Raw genomic sequence first — 22,468 nt, forward strand, 5'->3', positions numbered from 1 at the left:
AGATTATATGGCTCTGAATGAATCAAGTCCCAGAGGACTGCAGAGATTCCTATATGGTTCCATAATCACTCAAAAGAATGAAACTTAACTATCCACAAAGAAAAAACTACGTGGATGAAGCCTATTGGCTAGAATGATGTGTAATGGAATGGAAAACCTACAAAGCTAAACCATCAATACACATCACCTTGGGTATCTACTGTGGCTGGACGGAGAACTGGCCCCAAATTGAAGAGGCAAAAGAATAAGCTGAATTGCCTTTGGAAAACTTATTCATATTTTAAATTATTCCAAGCTTCTCCCTAAACAAAGGCTCATCTTAACATGAAAATTCTTCAAGTGACGCAGTATGGCTGTCGGTGATAGAATATCACATTCCTCAAAGAACAAAAGTTGCAGATCACACAAAAGGCAATGGAGAAGCATAATGGAGGTGCCTATAATATTTATGGGACAGGTAATATATTGCCAAGAAAGCGTGCAAAAGAAAAGTAAAGGATGATACCAGAGAGGTATATGACTGGAAAAGGAAGTGGCCCAGTCATGAAGCTAGTGAGGCAAGATCAAAACAGAACTCACTCTCTTTCACTACCTTCCTCAAAGAGGCATCTTCCATCTCTTCAAGCTCACAACCTAGAGGTCATCCTGCATTCCTCCTTCTCTCCCATTCCAAGCTGCTGCAGCTTGGAACGTACACTTTCTCTCACATACAGCCCCTTCCTCTCCTCTGACACTGCTACCACACTAGTGCAGACCCTATCATCACCTCACGCCTGGATTATTGCCAGCAGCCAGCTGGGGCCTGTCTGCCTCAACTCTCTTCCCACCCCAGTCCAGCCTCCATTCAGCCACCAGCAATTTTCCAAAAGCACAGGTCTGACCATGTCGCCCCCGACACAGTAAACTCCAGAAGTTCCCTATTACCCGCTAGATCAACTATAAAATGTCTGTTTGGTGTTCAAAGCCGTCTATAACCTAGCCCCCTCCTATCTTTGCAGTCTTCTCACACTTTACTCCCCTACCCAATGACACTGGCCTCCTTGCTGTTCCTGAAACAAGATATGCTATCTCTTTGTCCCCACATTTTCCCTGGTTGTCTCTTGGAACACTCCTCTACTCCAAATACTGACCTCTTAAGGCACAGCTTTGACTATTTCTTTCTCCTGCACAAAAAGTTTCTGTGATTCCCTTTAGGATAAAATACAAACTTGTGGTATTTAAGGCCTTCCACCAAAGTCAACTGCAAGTCATGTTATCATCTTGATATCACGTTTCTCTTCAATGAAGGACAAATACAACCTGGATGAGTAGCAGCTCTTCTCTCCTCTCCTCTCCTCTCCTAGGGTGCTCTACCACAGAAGGTACACCTCCATGGCCAAAAGCTGCCTTTTCTCCTCTGGGTTTATTGGCCAGATGTCTTGCTCAAAGACCAAGCATTAAGCTCAGTTCACTCTGGAGTTCAAAGATTGGACAACAGGTTCCCACCCATCTAGCACAGAGTGAATATAAATACTAAATAGTAACTGTTTCTCTTTTACCTAGGAACCCTGAGGGTCTTCCCCTCAGAATTTGATTTTTTTTTTTTATTAAAAGGGCCATCCTTTGAGTAATTACTTAAAGAAGCACATTCGTTGAATGGGTGTATCTCACTCAAAGTGAGAATCTGATAAGACCTTAGCTTAAAATGGCCAGAGTCTCGCGATGCATCCTGGGTCATCTCCAGTCATCTTGATGAATATCTAGCCTCTGGACCCAGATGTCTCTGGAGGACAAAGTGAGGTTGGTGACCTTGAACAGCCCTCCCTCACTCAAATCAAAGTCAACTGCAAGTCATATCATCTTGATGTCATGGTCCTCTCTGAGAACGAAGAACACACAACCATAGTTTGACTTGCACTAACCTTTCCAGTCTTATAATCTCTTTATGTTCCCTTATGACCTTTCTTACACCCTTCAATGTCCTGGTCAAAATGGACCAGCAGTCATGCCCTGAAACTCATGCCATCTCCTACCTCCAGGTACAAGCCCCCTCATCTCCACCTCTCAGAATCTGTCTTCTTCCAAAGCTCAACTCATGTGTCACCTCCACAACAGAGCCTTCCCTGATTCTCCTCATCCTCCTCTTTGATTTCCCTTCTGCTATATTTGTTTGTGTACAGATTGTATCCCTCAGTAAAATAGAAATTTTCTGAGAGTAGGGACAATTTTTGTTTTTTACATTCAGCACCTAGCAAAATATCTTATATATGGTAGGCTTTTAATAAACACTTGCTAAACTTGCAATGAAATTTAAAGAATTAAGTTACTTGTTCATAGTCAACACATAGTGAAGTATTAGATTTTAACCTAGGTCTCTTCAGACCCCAAGCCCATCATGCTATTGACTGTTCTCTACTTACTTTCTAGGCAGATTTATCTGAGATGGAAGTAAACATGCTTTCAAGCACAAAAATATATTAACAGAATTTTTCATTAACACATAAACAGTATTGCCAAAAACAGTATTTAAAAGCCAACTTTTAATCCAGTACCTTGAAATATGGCAGGTATTTCATTTTTAATTGATGCAATTCTGTACCCCATGATCTTTAACTACCATTAACTAATTCTAGGTCTGAATCTTACTTCTGATGAAAATACTCTTTTGTAATTCTTTACATTTCTGTTATCCTAGAGACAAGAAGCCTTCCCAAAATTGTATACAGCTTCAGAGGTCTAGACCAGTTCAGCACCATAATTCATGAACTTTTCTCCTCTAGAATATCCTTCTCTGCTTACTCCCAACTAATCAAAAAAAGAAATAAAAGCCTTAATATGCTTTGACTTTGCCTATTCTCCTGCTTCTCTCCCTACAACAGCAGAAAGAATACAGCCACAGATCAACATTTCTAATCTCCCACTTAATTGTGTGTCTTCAAAAGTTTCCCCAATAATTAGAAGTGCAAAATAAGACAAAGATTTTTCTGTCATTGCCAATGCACTGATTTGTTTTGCTTAATTTTATTTGTCAGGGGGAGAATGAGTGGGTAATGATAGAGATGCTAATATTTAAATATACACAGAAGAAAACAAAAAGAAGTCCCGAAAAAGTACAAAAGCTGGCAATTATTTCAAATTTAGTGTATTTTAGAAAAATCCGTACATAACAGAAGGTTCACAGATATTCCTTTTTGTTCACTGCATGGTAAAATTTTTAATTATTAAGAAAATGATTTAAAAAGCACATTTAAAATGAAATAAAGTTTTCCTAATTATTTCAAGTAAATTATCTTTCCTTTTGTAAAAGGGAATAAAACATCCCTTCATCTTTCTAACTTTTTACATTTATCCCAAAATTTAAATGAGCTGAAACTTACACAGAATAGTATTGTTTATCAACTGACTTCTCACTTACCTTAGCAAAGAATTCTGTAACTCATAAACTTGGCTCAGATAAAAACTACTTTTAATTCAAGAAAACAATCCCATTCCATTTGACACAGGATTTATAAATAAACAAACAAAAAAAATCCTGTAAAGTTTAAGGGGTAAATAAGGATTTTAAGTTGCTTTATATTAATTTCTGAGTGTCATATGTTAATAAACATATTTTACTTCTAAATTATATGGAGTTATTGCAAAGTAACTGAAGAACTTACCTCTCCTTTTCCTAGTTTTACCAGATTTTCCAGATTCAATGGGATTACTAGGGGAAAAAATATGGAAAAATTATAAGTATTATTACTTTATTTGATTCAAATATATTTCTTAGAAAAGTTAAATTTACTTTGCAAACTAAAATGGCACTTTCCCTGTCTAGACAATTCTGACATAGTAAAATTCATTATCTAATTCTACATTCTAATACACTTAAAATTTTAGTCTAATGATTATTTTGAATAACTGTTCAAATTATACTGTGCTAAACAAAGTCACCTAAGTTCTATGATTTCTTATACATGTTTTGTGAGTACTCAATTCAACTGAACATTAACCACCCACAATGTACAAGCTACTATGCTAAGTACTGAGTGATACAAGGATAATAGCCAGAAGATGGCCTGGAAGAAAGTTGTGGCACAGAAACCAAGAGAGGAGAATATATTCATGAGGAAACAGTGATTAGCAGTTACAGAGATGTCAAAAATAAAAAATAAGAGTTAAGAAAAGTTCACTGGGAAGAATAGTTGAGATGGCTGGTAACCTGGGAAAAAGTAGTTTTAGTCATGTGGTAGGGCTAAAAGCTTGCTATGAATGAAAAGTAAGTAGATGAAGAAGAATGACTCTTTCTAGGAGTTTGGCACTGAAGGAAAGGAGATAAAGGATGACAGCATGAGGGGAAGACAGGGTGAAGTAATGGTTAGTGCAGATAGTGGAGTGCTGGACATATCTGTAGGAATAAAGTACCTGTGGACAGGGAGAGATTGAAGATGAAAACGAAAATGAGAGTGATTGATAAGATAAGATCCCTGAAGAGAAAGGAGAATAGGATCACAGGAAAAAGGGTTTGGCCCAGGCAAGAAATGCTACAATAATGCTTCTTCCTTGGTTAGAACAAAAGAGGATGGATAATGATGTAGAAGAGTTTGGAGGTATGGAATAGGCAAGAAAGGGAAGACTCAGGGCAAATGGCCTCCATTTTCTAAGTAGGAAGTAAGGGAAGCAGGGCTGGGAGGTAGGGGTAAACCTTACCTATAGACAGCCTGAGGAAAAATGTAAAGGTTTGGAAAGTCACAGCAGGAAGTCTGAGACAAAAAGGGAGGACTAAAAGGACCACCAGTACTGAAGATCTAAAATGAGATAAGAAATGTGAATTTTTAGTAGCCCACAGCACAGTCCTATTACTTCCCTTAGCTGTCTGTCTATGTTCATCCTCCGTGTTCTTAGAACACCATGACATCAGAGAAATGATGACATGACTTGCACTTCACTTTGTTTTGAGTGAGGGAGGGCTGTGCAAGGTCACCAGCCTGACTTCCCTTCCTGGGCCGTCTGGCTCCAGTGACTAGATATTCATCAGGATGACTGGAGAAGGCCCAGGATGCACTGGGAGACCTTGGTCTATTCAAGTACTCACTTAGAGTGAGGGAAAGCCCATTCAGTGAATAGGTCTGTTTAAAAAGTAAACCACCAGCCTCAATTCCTCTCCTGGGTCATCTGGATCCAGTGACCAGATATTCATCAGGATGACTGGAGATAGCCCAGGATGCAATAGGACACCTTGGCCTTTTCAGGTACTCATTTAGAAAGAGGGTGTAAATTCCATCAACAACATCCTAGCATATGGTCATGACATGAAAAAACAAAAGTTACTAAACCTATCTAATATCTGGTGTACAAAAGGACATCTAAAAACTGGAGATATTTCTGCATTCAGAAGCTCCTTGTCTGAACAACATTCTAGAAGCAGGGATCTATAAAATTGGATGAAACTAATAAAGTCTGTCTAGAGAAGATTATAATACTTAGCTGTAATCAGAAGAACATGGACAAAACGTTTAGGAGACAAGAATGGGAGACCCCAGCATAGTTCTCACAATTCTACATTATGTGTACTACTAAAATAGACTACTGGTCATTTTGCCCATAACAGTACAAAGTCTGGCAAACTTACTCAAAAAGTTGGAGCACTAAAATACTAAGTTTGGGAGGGACTAATACTACTTTGAAAAAGAGGAGAGGGGAAGGAACTAGACCTGTAGTTTTGTCGATATAGAGAACTGGGTGAAAAAACTCTACAAATTCAAGTCAGCACTTTCTCTACAACTTACAGTCTTAGAAAGAGTAGCCTAGAGCCCAGAAATCAAGAGTCTTGCCTGGTATCACACACCCAGTATATGTAAGAAGTAGGTCTTGAATGAAGGTCTTTCTGCTTATGAGGCTGGTTCTTTTCACTATGTTATGCTACCACTTGTAAAATAAATAACAAAAAGGTATGCAAAAGACTCCTCTCAAAGTGTCATAAAATTCCAGCTTTACTATACAAAGCCACTATAACCCCAGAAACAGAATTCCCTGAAATAGTTAACTTTTATTTTTTTCACAATTACATGTAAACAAAAATTTTCAGCATTTAAAAAAAATTTTGAGTGCCATATTCTTTCCCTGCTTCCCTCTCTTCTGCCTCCCTTGAGAAGGCAAGCAATTTTATGTAGATTACACATGTACCATCATGCAAAACAATTTCATATTAGCCATTTGCAAAAGAAAACACAGAACAAAAAACCAATAATAATAAAGAAAAATTTTGAAGTATGCTTCAATCTGCACTCAGATTCCTTCAGTTTTTTCTCTGGAGGTGGATAACACTTCTTATCCTATGTCCTTCAGAACTGTCTTAGATCTTAGTACTTCTGAAAATAACAAAATCATTTGCAGTTGATCATCATACAATATTACTCTTACTTTGTAAAATGCCCTCCTTGTTCCACTCATTTCACTTTGTATCAGTTCGAACAAGTCTTTTCAGGTTTTTCTGAAACCATCCTGCTCATCATTTCTCATAACACATTAGTGTTCTATCTCAATTATATCTCACAACTTGTCTAGCAGTTCCCCAATTGATGGGGAACTTTCCAATTCTTTGCCACCACAAAAAGAGCTGATATAAATATTTTTGTACATGCAAGTCCTTTTCCTTTTATCTTTTTGTAGTAATTTTATTGCTGGGTCAAAGAGTATGCACAGTTTTACAGACCTTTGGCACGGTTCTAAATTGCTATCTGGAATGATTGGATTGGTTTGAAATAGTTCTAAAGTGAAGGGACGCTGGTATGGTCCCCCTGCATCCTACCCTAAACAGTATTTAGGTAGCATGTTTCAGTCCTCTGAGAGAGCCTCAACTGTATGAAAAATAATGGGAGCTGTAAAAGTAATACTCCTAAGTTATGAATTTGTCCATAGATAGCACCACATGCATCATCACCCCTAATTTTGCCTGATGAATGCATTTTCTCTAAGCGGCATTTGATCACTTCATTAGCAATGTGCTGCTTCAAAATTTTTAAAATGAAGTAATGTATGGGCAAGATATTCTTATCATATCGCTGAATACTTCAATGAGGAAAAATCAAGAAACTAAAGGTATTTTTACATTTAAATTTAGAATGGTAATGATCTAAATTTCCAGGAAATGCTTGTGTAGGATTTCCAAACTTCAAGGGCTCTCAATAAAAGAACACCTTCTTCATTACAGGAAAAGAATTCATGTCAATAGGAACTATTTAGGAGTAAAATCTCAAAAGATTTCATGCCCAAAGAAAAAATATGCATGGGACAAACTTACCAAATGGTGCAATTACTGGTTGGATTTCAGGTTTTGACAGAATTACTTTTGGAATTTGTATCTGAATTTCTAACCTGTCAGGATGTCATTATGAAGGAAACTGGCAAATTTTCAGGTGGACTGGCAAATCTGATGAGGGAGACTGCCAGGGTAGAAATAACTATAGAAACTAAATACGTTGCCAAAAATAACAAAAAATAGCAGGGCAAAAAGGATTAGAATATAAACTTTTCTTGAGTTTATTAAACTTTAAGCTCACTGTATTGCTTTGATAGTGTCATGCACATAGTAGGCACTAAATGAATATTGGATTGGAGGAAAGAACTGTCAAGTCTTAACTATTCATGACAATAAAAGGAAAACAAATCAGAATAATATTAAAGACTGGAAGTTCCACAGGAACTTTCCTCAATATATAACCATCACTCCCCACTTGCTGGCCTAATACATGCATTCTCCTTTTTTGGTATTCCTGTTTATTTAATATAAGACTTAAAAGTTGTATGTCATTATAATTGTTCTTCGACTGTAAACTCGTAGAAGATAGAAAGGCTACTCTATTAAACTGTGTTTATTAAACTCTATTATTACTCTACTAAACTTATTTTGTAAATGAATGAATAAATGAATGGAAAAAATGTACTGGGGTTACAAATAGAAAAGTGGAGATAATTCCTATCCTCATATTCTAATGGGAAACACAACATATACTAGAGGTCTCAGCAGTAAATTAAATGGAAAAGTCCCAGGGTCCTTAGGATGTAGAAGCAAAAGAGACAGTAACTCCAATTTTTGTTATTTTCAGTGGCAAAATCGTTTCTAATGTTGATTCATTTGACAGTGCCAAAGACTTTCATTTCCAGATCTTCAGATCTTGCTTTGGAGGAGGTTCCATGGATTCTAACACTTGCAGAAACAATCACTGGGTCCTCTCTCCACAGGAGTTGCTTCTCAGTTTGATGGTTTTGGAGGCTGGGCTAGAAGGAGGACTTGTGGTTGGGGGGGCTAGTATAATGTTCTCAGGGTTCCTTGGCTTATTTTCCTATGGGTCCTTTTTTCTTATGTTGGTCATTGGTTGGTGTTATTGACAAGGAAGGAAGGTCCTATTTTCACAGTGATTGCTCAATCATAGTTGACCCTCAGTGATGGTCAGAAGCAGAACAAGTAGTCTGGGAGGCACCCAGCTGTTCCCAGGGCTCCTATACTTTGCAAAGTATCTAGTCTATAAGCAGAAAACCATGTGCCCCTAGACCAGTCCCAGTCTGCATAAAACTAGAGTATAGCCAGTAGTCAGTATTATTTTTTAGTGTGTACTTAAAAACTTTCTGACTTACTTTGATGGAGCTATGATTTTAAAGATAAGGGTATTCCCTTCCAGTAGTGCAGATACAATATGTCCATATCTTCTCATCCATGTCCTCTCATAAACCCACCAAGGACAGGTCTCCCAATTTGCTGAGGGCCTCCCTCTAGATCAGTGCTTCTTAAACTGTCACAACTCCATATGGGGTCACATAATTGAATGTGGTGGTCTCGAAAAATCTAACAATAGTAAAAGGTTTCTGAACATGCAGTGACCAAAAATTAATTCAAAATCAATTGCATAATGAATCTGAGGTGTTTCTGGCAGCGCTTACCCATGTTGCATCACGTGACTTCACTCCAGCCTTGGCTCTGAACATACAACGTGCACCCTTTGCAATGTGCATCCTGTCACATCACACAAACCAATGAACACTGCCAGAAACACTTTGGCTCAGATTCAAGACTATTGTATATTATAAATTGCAGTGTTTTTACTGTACATACAAAGCTTTCTGCTCTTATAGAAATGTAGTAGTTTAATTATGGAAAATAAAGACAATATTTTCCTACTATCATTCCTTGGCATGTAAGTATTAAATTCGTATATCTTTTGATTGGATTGTGTTGGAATGTTTGATTTTTAAAATTGTTGTTATCTCCTCTTACAGAAATATTAAGTGTTTAATTGCAGCAAGTAAATACAAAAACCCATCACTGCTGTGTGTGTATGAAAGCGTGAATATCAATTTTTAAAATTAAGCACATTAAAGCTAGTTTTTATTTGAGAAATTATTGGCAATATTTATTTATATTTTAGGACAAAAATATTCTTCAGTTATGGATAACTGACTAAATTTAGACAGAAGAGATAAAAATACTGATGACAATGTGGCAGAGTCTTCATTACCAGTTTGTAGTACACTTAAACTGACAAGAAAAAGAAAATATGTCGAATTATTTTTGCAATGTGGATTTACTTCTAATAATGAGAGTGTAGAAAAACTTCTTTGCTTAATTTGTAATGAAGTTTTGGCTGCAGACAGCATGAAACCAGCCAAACTAAATTGACATTTTAATATCAAGCATGAAGTGTACTGCAATAAATCAAAGGAATATTTTAAATGACTTTTAAAATCTTCACATAAAGAAAAATGTTTGGAGAAAGTTGTTACTATCAATGAAAGGTACTGACTTTCATTTTACAAAACTTCTTATTTAATTGTAAAAACTAAAAAGCCCTATGTGATAGAAGATTTCGTGTTACCTGCTGCTATTAAAATGTCAGAAATAGTTCGTGGAATGAAAGGTATGAAATAAGCAAAATTTCTTTATCAAATGATACTGTTTCCAAAAGAACTTCTGAAATTAGTAATGACCAATTCCAGCAGCTTATTACCAGGCTTAAGAGCAGCCCAAAGTTTGCAATTCAGTTAGCTGAAACAATTGATATTTCCTATAGAGCATGATTATTACTTTATGCAAGATAAGTTTATGAAGGAAGCATATATGAGGAATTACTTTGTTACCATTTGGAAGGATACATAAGAGGGGAAGATATACTGTATTTCACCGCATAATAGTCGCACCCTGTTTTTTTTCCAGTCCAAAAATTAGTTTGTAACCTTTTATCGAGTAATTGTCACAAGGTATAATTCTGTTCATCACACCATTTAAAAGGTAAACAGAGTAGCAATGTATTTACCAGTGGCATATGGAGATGCATTATCTCTCACACACTGTGAGCTGTGAGCCTAGAATTCTCAGCACACATGAATTGTCAGTATTCAATTTTAACACATATCCACTAGTATTCTGTGCATCCTAATCTTGCAATGATTTTTAAGTAATACTGGCACAAAATTTTTTAAATGCTTCACATAATGGTTGTACTCCACTTTTTTGCAAAAAATTGGCATAAAATCTGTGACAATTATGTGGTGAAGTATGGCATAGCTTAAATTTGATTAATTTTTCACAAATGAAGGTTTACAGTGGACAGCACTGTAGTTTGCACAAACAGTGCTGTAGCAATGATGGGCAAGAATGTTAGATTTGTAGCAAAAGTTAAAGCTGGTGGCAATGCATATATCACTTTTGCTCAATGCATGATCCACTGGGAGGCACTTGTAGCCAAAAAAATATCATCACTAGAGTTAGATGTTGTGCTTTACAATACTATCAAAATCATTTACTTCATTAAAAGCCATGCCCTTAACAGTTGTTTGTTTTCAAACCTTTGGAAAGACGTGGACTCCGATTACAAAAGCTTATGTGAAGGTAAGGTGGCTCTCGAGGGCAAAGTTTAAACAGACTATTGAAACTGAAAGATGAAGTTATTATATTTTTGACTGAGCAGAAATCTGATTTTGTTAATTTAAGGACTTACATGGCTTTCAAAAATGTGTTGTCATTCAAAAAATTTAATGATTTAAACATGTTGCTTCAAGAAAAAAATTGCAACATTTATGCTAAAAGATAAAACTGAAAGTTTTGCTAAAAAAGTTATATGGAAGAATACGGTAGAAAACAATTCTTTAGAAATGCTTACAGTTACAGATGATTTTATAATTTAAAAAAACTTTCCCAAAGATTTAATTGTAAGAGTTGATCATATGAAGTGCCTGGAGGCAGTTTCAGAAATACTTCCCTTCAAATTTTGATTCTAAAAAACTAAGTTGGGTTCAGAAATCATATTCAATTGAAATAAAAAATGTCAGTTATCTGTCATTAAAAGTTTAAGAATTTGCTGAGTTATCAAGTGACAACAGGTTTAAAACTTGAGTTTCCTAAAAAATCATTAGATGAATTTTGGCTTGGGATTAGGCCAGCATTTCCAAAAATTTCTGATATGGCCTTAAATATACTTCTGCCATTTTGTACTATATGTTTATGCAAAGTGGTATTCTCAACAGTGACAATTATAAAATCAAAATATTGATCAACTCTGAAAAATGCTGAAGATTGCTCCACATCCTGCAGTATGAAATATTCTGCCAAGATTTAATTCTTTATGTAAAAATAAATAGGCACTTCCATCTCATTAGTATACAAATCTGCTTTTGTCTTTAATAAATGGCAAAATATATGTATAACAAAGAAATGTTTTAAAATAAATTTCTTTATGATTTATTATAAGTAAATGTTTGATTTGTATACTTCTTTTATATATCTATATAACTGGGGCTATGTAAAAATTTCTCAGGGGAAAAAGGGTCACAAGTGTAAAAAGTTTAGGAAACCCTGCTCTAGATCTCTTGACATTACATTGATAAAAACAAAGTTATCCAATTATTTATTTTGCCACTTAAGCAGCCCATCTCTGTTTCTGGTCATACATCTCTCCATTGCCATCTTTTTATGTTGCTGTTTCCCCACAAATCTTCATTGTTAATATGTTGTAGTCCACCATGTGTCTCTCTCCACTGCTCTTTAATTCTTCAGGGAACCTGGTATTCCACAACTGAGTCACAGAGAATCAACAGAAGACTACTGATGGTAAAAAATATAGATCTTTGTTTCAGGAAGAAGGCTGGAATCATTAAAAGTGTAATGTCCCAAAGGCTCTTTCTCCTATTCAATTCTGTATCCAGTTCACTGTATATCTAGAAAGGATGTCCAAAATATGTACTGATGGACCAGCTGTACAGATTGTCGAACCAAATACTTATCATACTGAGTAACAGACAGTTTTTTATCTATTATCCTCAGTGGAGAGTAGGCTGAATTATTTTGAGAGAGTAGATCTCATTTAGGAGGCTCTACAACGCTGTAGTGCTTTATGCATTATGCACAAGGTCATTTAAAGCAAGAGTATCTGGAGGACCTCATCATTTACAAGGAATTCCTGTATTTAAAGTCTGTGCTAGACATCCTCCATGATGGTTGCCAGTGCATTTAATAAGCATACATCTCCCTGTTTTATGTTTTGCTTGACATTATCAAAGTGTAACAAAGCTATCTCTACTTATATACCTTTCAATGAACCTTGTACAATTTTGACACAGGCATGGGAGATTGTAAGAAAACCTTTAAGATGGCAAATCAGATGCTTTATTTGTAGTCAAAAAGTAATAAACACAATGAGATTATATAGTCAACTGTAGTTGTAAAGATGTAATCTATTGTAGAACATGCTTTTAGAAAGTCTACTTCTTTCTTTCTCTTACAATAATCAGGAATGCCCTCAGTGCTTCTGGAGAATACTCAAAGATTTTATAGTGATGGAAAAACAGGCATACAGAACAGTAGTTGATATCTTCTTGGTTGCCTTTTTGTTGTAGTCTAACATAAAGTCTAAGATTTTTTTCCACTGATTATTTGGTATTCTTTCAGATGGATGATCAATCCCTCTCCATCTTCAAGATTATGCTTTAATCAATATAGACCTAATCTTAGTAAACTTGGTTAGCCCAGTTGCCTTCACCATTTTTTTTGTTCTATAATGCTACTTCTATTTCCTCATTCAGCAAATCAGAGATTGTGATAATAGTGTCTAAGTGTGGTAGCTCCATTATCATCAGTGAAGGAGAGTTACCAAAATCTCAATAAATTTTTTTCAAATTTTTATTTGCTTATTGTCCTTCCAGTTTCATATGCAAGATGACTGCTTTATTGGGTTTCTTACCAATCTTTCATAAATTTATTTTGCCCTCCACTGCTTTTTGCTATTTTTTGGAACAAGAATGCTGCTGAGAACTTTACTCCATTCTCCTCTATAAGATTTATAAAAGAAAATTTTTCTTGACTTGGCAAGGAAATCTAGGTGTTTGTTTGCCGAGTTGGGTTTCTAGATTTTTGGGGGGGGGGGGGGGTCTCATCATTATGGTGACTGACTTTTATTTGGTCACACTTCTTTGATAAATCATGATTATGTTGATCTCTGTTCTTTTTCAATGAGATTTCATTTTGGAAATATGGTCTTAATTCAGACCCACAAAGATATGAAAAATATATACTTCAAAATTTATAAATTTTCTACTTTAAACATTATTGCTTTATCATAATAGCTGTCTAGATAGATGAACCATCCTCATTGTACTACAGCATACATTCAGTGCAACAAATCCCACCACTTCCAAATTAGATCAAGTACAAAAAGGAAAGTCCGAGAATCCCTTCAAGTATAAGATGCATGGCTTTTCTTGTATCTTATGAGACTCCATTAGAATATGGGAGCATTAACTTCTTACTCACTTTGTAAAGGGCTACCTCACCAAATTCGTTTATGAAGGTAAACTCACCAGGAATTTCTACAAGTCAGAAGCTCTCATTTTAAAGGTTTCTTTCCCCTTGACAGGTTAGAAATTCATGCCAATGTGAACAAACCACTAGAAAATCATGGCCCATAGAGACCATGCTATGAAGACTTTTAGGAGTCACTCAGGAAAAGTATGGTCTCAATTCTTATTCCGTATTGTGAATTTTTAAAAAGCTGAAAAAATTAGGTTCAAAATGAATCCATAATCTACTGAATACTCCATTGCCATGGAGTACAAAATAGCAATGACTATTACACAGATTCTGTAAAGATATAATCTTTAAGTCATCCTAAAATTTTAGTTATATGTTTTTTGAGCTAACTTTAGAACTAAAAAGAACCTTAGAAATCAGGGAAATATGTAAGAAAACTAACTTCATTTATCTAACTTAGCAATTTCTAGTTCCTTCCTTTTTTAGCTTAGGGAATCTTGCTACAAAAATGAGACATAAAAAATGCTTCCACTAGAAAATCAGGGCTAGATTATGTGATTTTTAAAGTCACTTGCAATTCTATTTTATGAAGTTACAAACTCATAGAAAAAATAAAACCACTGCATAAGCAAAAAAGTAACAATTTTAAATACAGAAAATGATCCACTTAGCAAGCAACAAATTTTATACATACACACATGAATGTGTACATATATATGCATACACACAAATGCTTTAGATCTATATATATATTATATTTAAAGAAAGGGGAGAGGAGAGAAATAGAATCAGAGAATGAGATACAGAAAGAACAACAAAGTCACAGAGTCATATTTTTATGGAGGATTGTCTATCATGTTACCTTTTAGGAGAATACTGTTAAAGTGCTACGTTAAAACAAATGTTTAAGTGCTATGTTGCTTTCACAACTAGATAGATATACACACATAAAAATCGATACACAAACACACACATATACTTTTAAATGGGATATCACCTCTTGGCACTTGCTCTATAGTTCAAATAAATACTAGATTGAATAAGTTCTCACATCAATGTATTCCTTTTTAGATTAAGGAGCATATGAATTAAACAATTTTTTCCTTACTCAGTAGGCTTTGGTTTATTCTTTTATCTAAAATTGAAATAATGATGTTTTAAAGGCTTAATTTAAAATGTGCCAAGGAGGTCAGGGATGATCTCTGGTAATTCTTCCCATGATCATCAATTTACATAATAGTCCTATGGATGGATCTGTGAATTCATTTGATGTGGGTATCCTACCCAATGATGCAGATCACCTATCTAAGCCTGTGCATTCTATGTAACTTTTGTCCCCATCCTCCAATAAGTTATCACAAGGAATTCCTCCAACATGTCAAATTCATTCCCCTCATCAAAAGAACCTAAAAAATTCCCAATGGACTCTTGAGGCAAAACACCTTTCACATCTAGAGAAAGAACTATGGAATTGGATTGCAGAATGAAGCAGACCATTGTTGTTTAAAAAAATTTTTTTTGTTTCTCTGGGGAAACCGCTTTCTAAGTTCTAAATAATTGGTATATGAGAAAATGTTTTTTTTCCTTAAGTTGGTGGCTTCCTAAATGACATGGGGGGAAAAAATAGCTTCTTTAACAAACAAACAAACAAAAAGCTAATTCTAGGTGTTTTAATAATTTCTCCGAGTTACTGAGCTTTCTAAATTTTCCTAGCAGATCTTACTTCTTAAGCTGACTATTATTATCTCAGTTAAGAATCTATATATAGGACCTCAAGAATTCATAAGACTGATAAAATGTCAGCTCCTTCATAATGAAGTTTGGGTAATACATCTGGTGATGATTTGAAAAGAGGAAAAAATGTATGTGATTTCCAAAGTGGAAGATCAGAGAATAAACAATGGGATATCTTTAAAAAAAAAGGATACCGATAAAGCATACAAGATGAGCATACAAGATGTCCACTGGTTTTCCCCTGCTCTTGCTATATAAGTGGCTCATACTTTTTGATCATGCATCCTTTGATAACACCCTTTATATCACTTCTTTCATAATTTCTTGGTTGTAATGAGATGCAGCTTGTTTATATACAACATGCACATCTGATTTCCCTTGGGTGATCCTTAACTTCAACTTTTCAGTGATTGTGACAGTCATGCAACATTGTTGGAAGAATACTGGTGCTAAAAGGATAGCCCTTTGTTTCAGTGGAATGCCTGGGGTCACTGTTGTAGTTCAGTTGTGTCTGATTCTTCCTGACTCCATTTGGAGTTTTCTTGGCAAAGATACTGAAGTGGTTTGCCTTTTCCTTCTTTATTTCTTTCTGGGGGTCATTAAAGCAATTTAAATTGTTTTCCACAGGTTCAATTCTGGGCCCACTTCTCTGTACATTTGCGACATCTTTAGGATGTTATATGTACTGACGAACAACCTCTACGGGTTCTCCATCCAAATGCATATAATAGGTTGAACAACAGTCAATTTTCAACCACTTAATTTTTGTGTGGGCAGAGTTAAGGCAAATTCTCCAGCATGATTATAATTCTCACTTAAAAAGTCCTATGATGTTTGACTAGGGCTCAGCACAATCAGCACAATGCCACCTACAAACAGAACCATCTCAAAGACCTTACCATCTCTTTCTACTTGAACTCTGCCCTGGACTTCCATTACAGTAGCAAACACATATAGTGAGTATACATCTATTTTATGTCTCATTTGATATTAGTAATCAGGTCATAAGATTGTATTTGTTACATCTTACAAGGAAAATATGCATATCTGATTTCAATTTTATTGAATATAAAAATGTAATCACATAAAAAATTCTTACTGTCAGGAGTTCTTTCCAGCCATTGATTGTATTCTGCTGTTAGACTCTTTAATCGCATCATTAATAATGTTAGCTACAAAAAGTAAAAAAAGCAAAATAAAATTTAAGCTGAAACTTAGAAAACAAAAGCCTTTTCATTAGGATAAATAAAAAGTTATACAATAACTTTTAATATTAAATAATTTTAAATAAATTTTAAATACTGGAATGACACAAAATACCTAGCGAAATCACACAATAACCCACAACCCCAAAACAGAAACTTGAATTTAACTACTATAATCGCCAGACAACAGATCACTCATAGACTTGAGGCCCAGGGCTACAAAATGGTACCCAAAAACAAAATCAAGAAAGCATAAGAAAAATATGACATTCTAAAAGCTAAAATCCTGTTGTTATATTGGTGGGGATTAAGCTTCTTTATCTATATCATTGAAAGGAAATGAAAAATGAAAACCAAGACAAACTTGATTCTTGTCAACATTTTTAAAAAGTCAATTTGCTAGCAATGTTCTTGGAAACAAACAGGTATTTAAGTACAAGATGTACTGAAAACAGCAACACATTCCACAATAGCCTGCACCAAGAGTTTGGCTTTTGTTTAACTGAAGAATTCCAAATCAGCTATGCTATCAAAGCACTGGCCAACTTTATGTGTTAAAAAGACACTTTAGGGGGTAAACAATATGCTTAAAATAACTTTTTTTCCTTTCTGTAGCAATAACCTTCCAGTAATCACAGGATCTAGGAGCTGGATTTGGAAGAGACTTTTGGGATCACTAAATCTGAATTACTCATTTTATAGATAAGGAAACTGAGGTCCTAAAGAAGTTATGTGACTAAAAAAAACCATACAGGGAGCAAATAGCAGACCTTTGAACAAAGGCCTTGACTCCAAATCTAAAGCTCTTTCCATGACACCATACTGTCATTCTTCTAAAAGGAAGCCAGGGTACCTTATGCTTTATAAAACCCTATACTGAAGCTGAAAAACAACAAAGAGAAAAATAAAAACATCAATTACCCAAAGAGATCTTTCATTGTATACAAATGAAATGAAAGCTATCATTCTTTTGAAAGATATACAGGAAGGAAAAAAAACATGAAGAAAAATAGGTAGCTCCTGAGACTCAGTACTTTTAAAGGACAAGAAAACTGCTTTGCTGCATTACTCCTACAAAGTTTCATCACTCATCTCTGATTATCCAAATACTCAAGCAATCACCTCAATACTTACTTACAGTCAGTCCTCTATAACATCAACAATTTATCTGGATAAAGTCCTTGCAAGTATTCCTTGGGATACTTCATGTATTTCTTACTAAAATAAATGAAATCTGATGATTTTAGATTGGTTCTTTAATTTTCATAGAAATCATAGAACTAAGAGCTAGAAGAAGCCTCAAAGGCCGGTTAATCCTAATCCTTCATCTTAAAACTGAGGAAACTAAGGCCTAGAGAGGTTAAAAGATTTGCCCAATGTCATACAGTTATTGACCGTGTTAGAGGTGAAATCTGAACCCAGGTCCTCTGACTCTAGAGCTATTTTTTTACATTAAACCACATTGCATGATAGAAAACTGGAGAAAAGTAACAGGTAACTAAAAAACCCTTGTAATAACTAGATTCTAAGAAAATGTAATCAATCAGTAGTTCCGGAAGCCTTTATTCAATCAATTAGCAAGAATTTATTAAGTCTTTACCATGTGCCAGGCACTGAGGAAGCAAAGAAAAGGCAAAAATGGTCCCTGCCTTCAAGGAACTTATACTCTAACGGGAGAGGCAAGTATATGGATCAAAACATACAAGATAAATACAGAGTAGACTGAAAGTAGCCTTAGAGAGAATGGCAGTAACAGCCAAGGGGACCAGGATAGGCCTCTCAGAGGAAGTAGCCCTTGAACCATCTTAAAGCAAGCCAGGAGTTTGAAGAGTAAGGGTAATACTATAAAGCATTCAGGCATGGGGATCAGTTAGGGCAAAGGCAAGGAGGCAGGGGATGGAGTGTTGTTTGAGAAAAGTACTAAGTAAGTCAATATAGCCAGATCATAGAGTGCATGTATGGGAGTGATATGTTTAAAAGACTAGAATAACAGGAAGAGGTTAGGCTATAAAGAGCTTTAAATGCCAAACATAGGAATTAACACTTGATTATGGGGCATGACAGGGAATAATTTAAAATTTACTGAATTGGGAGGAAGGGAGAAGGAAAATGGCATGGTCATATTTGCATTTAAGGAAAATCACTTTGGCAGCAACGTGGACACTTCAAGTGGGAAGAAACTTGAGAAAGAAAGTCCAATTAGAGGCAAGAAGTGATAAGGACCAGAACTAAAGTGGTGGCTGGGATGAGCACAAAGAAGAGGATTTATTTAAAGGAAAGAAATCACAAGATTTGGCAACGATTGGATATTTGGGATAAGAAAGAAAGAGAAGCTGACGATGACATCCAGGATGCAGTAACTTAGTGTTTTGTACATCTCTACATATGCGAAATCTTACTGGGAGGAGGAGAACCAAAAAATCCTTTCCCACAGCTGTAATCCGATATATATATGATAATATACCAGAATTCTATCAAAGGAAGATAATTCTGCAGTACCTACCTCATAAGTTTGTAAAGTTCAAATGAAATAAGTATGCAAACTATTTTATAAATCTTCAACTACTATTTGTCACTTAACTAGTAGTTCTGCATTTCAGAACAACTATCCTCAAATAGCGTAGATCCTGAAAAGTACCTTTAAAAACACAGACACCACTGAAAGTATAAACACCTGGTTCAGAAAACATCTTAAGCAGATAAATCCTAGTTATATACTGCCTGTCTCCTCACCAGCTTATCCAAACCAGCAGACAAGTACTACATAGACACAACAGTGTCTTCCCTCTCGGAGAGATCTTACAAATACCACTCTTCTTCAGTTTTTTCAATCTTTTACTGGGTAATTAAAAATTTTGGTCTAACACAATGGCCTCCCCAGCCCCAAGAGTGCTTAACTTATATTTCTGTACATACACACATAAAATTTAGGGTTGGAAGAGACGTTAAAAATCATTTTCTCATACCTCTGTCCACTTTATTTTATAGATGAGGAATCTCAGGCACAGAAACTTGCCCAAAGTCACATAACTACCACTTCACATGCCAAAGTCCTAAGTTATTACCAATTCTGCTACTTAATGAATAACCTATGAAAAAGTAAACATGACTCACATCTGACATGCAAAATACTTAACATACCACTCTGAAACTGTAAGCAGACATTAAGTAAATTTTCTCTTTTCAAATAGCAATCTTTCTTCTCTATAAAATGAGCAATATGGGAAACACTTTAAATCTATTCTCATAAGGACATATCCATATTTTAAAGATCTTCCAGTTATAGAATCTCCTTTCTGATCCCTGCAATATGATGTTTTCAAAACTAAAGACACCATTAACAACTAGAGAACCCATTCAACAAACAAGCTCCATAATAGAGTTTACCAAATTAATTGTTAAACATTGTCCACATATTTTATCTTGTATCATGTGATACTTACAAAAAGGTTTTTAAAAGCCCTTGATTACAAAACAAAATTAGTGTGAGAAGAAATAGAAAACGATTTCTTCCAACAAGAGTGACAACTAAGTATTCCTCTATGCTGATATGAATAAAACTTTTTTTCTACTATAGCATAAAAAGTGAAAAATTTCATCATTGCCTTTAAAGCAATAACGAAAACAGATTTTTTTTTTCTTTTAAGTTTAGCAGGGCAATTGTTTCCTCCTCAAAATTTCCTAATAACTTCTTTAGAAAGAGAGACACTATCCTAAGATACCTATTTACTCAAAAAATTTCTGACTTTACTGTTCTGGTATATAGGGTTTGAGTCTATTTTTATTTCAGGTCTAATCTACACGACAGCACATTTTGCCAAATAAAGGTGATAAAAAAAATTGTATATATTTTCTAAAATTTTTAAATGATCTCCTAAATTATCTTGCTTAAAGTTACATCTAGGATAAAAAAAGTCTACATTTTGGTAATTCCCATAAAGAAGTGCTGTACAATCACTTGTTCCTTTAACAGCAGTTAACTTCAATATATACAATACTCCACTTTCAAAATGCTCTCAGCTTTTTGATCAAGCTGGAGTATGAAATTTTTGACCTGGTAAGAAAATTGTCAAATAGGTGGTTTAAGGTATTCACTACATTGACAAAGAACATGCTATGATCTTTGTGGCCAAAAAATTCATCATCTCCCTTTGGCCAAATTAAGCTAGACTAGGTGTGTGAATGAAAGATATATAGTCAGTATGTCACAAAGCCTGTAATCAAAGGTTTTTCAGTTTGGTAGAGTTTGCACTCTGCTGGTATTAGCCTTTGATATCAATAATTTAGTATTAGCCCAATATCACATTCAGCCAGGAATGAAAATGGTACAACTTTAGGCTACTTCATTTTGGGAAAACATGCTAAAAATCATACACAATTTACTTTTCTAAAATAACTAATGAATTCTACTTACTTATCTTTTAGGAAGAAAAAAGAGTGAGGCATACCTGAGTATCAGAACTGTTAAGTCTTTCACCTCCTGCAAGCGTTATCTCCTGTTGACACTTATAAAAGAAGAAAATTACATGCTATATTTTCAAGTCAATTTAACACTCATAAAAATAATATAATTAATCACCAGTATTAAGGAGAGGGATAAGAATAAGAACTAGACTTGTGATTTCATGACATAGCAATCTCCAGGATGAGTAAACTCCTTCTACCAATACATATTTGCACCTTTGCTGTAATTTATATTCTTAGAGAGTAGCTTAGGGTACTAAGAGGTTAAATGACAAGCCTCAGATCCCATAGCCAGTATATGTCAGCGCCTAGACCTGAACCCGCTGTCTTCTTGGCCCAGGCTGGCTCTCTAACAACTATACCATGTCCAAGAATTCAAAGAATTGCTAAGAAACAATTCTAAGAATACAGTTAAATGAAACATATCACAAGTAGACAAACATTTGGAGAGATCAGAAATGTTTAGAGCTTACACTGAATACACAAGTTGAAATGAAGGAAAGGCAACAAGTAGAAAGAGAATTAATTTGGAGAATACCAAAACAGCACAATAACTAGAGAGAGAAAATAAAGTCAACAAGCTAAGTAATTTTGGAACTATGCAAATTAGACAAAGAAAAGGACAAAGGAAAATGGCACAAGAGATTATATATGCTATTCATATTGATTAATCTTTTAAACAGAGATCAAGTACTTAAAATTTTTTTTTAAAAAGGCAAAGAGAAAGTCAATGATCGGCAACACAAAACTATATCATTATGACATGTAGTATTCAACAATCCTAAAACCTACCTCTCTAGCACATAGGGTATTCTCCTACCTTTTCCTAATTTTCCATTTCTTCTATTTCTTTCAAATTCGCTAACACAAACATGTCTACAGCAAACACAGACATTTGCTAAAAAAAAACCTGACATATGGCTACTGCTTATAATATAACTTTTTTAAGTGCTTATCATATTCTTTCCAGTTTTTTTGGCCCTCCCATGACCCATTTCTCACAGTTTAATCTTATGCAAATTAATTTTGGTTTATCTAATTTCTCTTGGCACTTACTTTTTCCATCTGTTTCCACAATTCTTCACACTCTTCAATAATTTTATCTTTCCTATCCACAACATATTCTTTATCTTGAATATCATCTGGAGTTAGATTTTGCTGGCTTCGTGCCATGCCTTGTGTTAGTCTCTTTACCTAGCAACAAATAAAACTGAAGTCAGAAATGGCATGAAATTAATACCTAATATTTGTATACAGGTTTTTTTCAAAGTGCTTCAGTCTTAGTATTTATCAATAATAATCTTTT

At 34.9% G+C, this 22,468-nt stretch overlaps 1 protein-coding gene across 4 annotated transcripts in view; it reads right to left on the reverse strand.

Moving 5' to 3' along the window:
- The window catches only part of CENPK (centromere protein K), a 39,181-nt gene that overhangs the window by 13,171 nt on the left and 3,542 nt on the right, over positions 1-22,468 (reverse strand). For all 4 annotated transcript variants that reach the window (XM_072605100.1, XM_072605098.1, XM_072605099.1 and 1 more), the window contains 4 exons: positions 22,219-22,356; positions 21,147-21,203; positions 16,593-16,665; positions 3,639-3,685 (listed from right to left, as the gene is read on the reverse strand). In XM_072605100.1, the coding sequence (XP_072461201.1) occupies positions 3,639-3,685; positions 16,593-16,665; positions 21,147-21,203; positions 22,219-22,335 (294 nt within the window). In that variant the 5' untranslated portion in view covers positions 22,336-22,356. The remainder of the gene's footprint in view (positions 1-3,638; positions 3,686-16,592; positions 16,666-21,146; positions 21,204-22,218; positions 22,357-22,468) is intronic.

This window comes from Notamacropus eugenii, chromosome 4, assembly GCF_028372415.1.
Source record: "Notamacropus eugenii isolate mMacEug1 chromosome 4, mMacEug1.pri_v2, whole genome shotgun sequence".
Taxonomy (NCBI): domain Eukaryota; kingdom Metazoa; phylum Chordata; class Mammalia; order Diprotodontia; family Macropodidae; genus Notamacropus; species Notamacropus eugenii.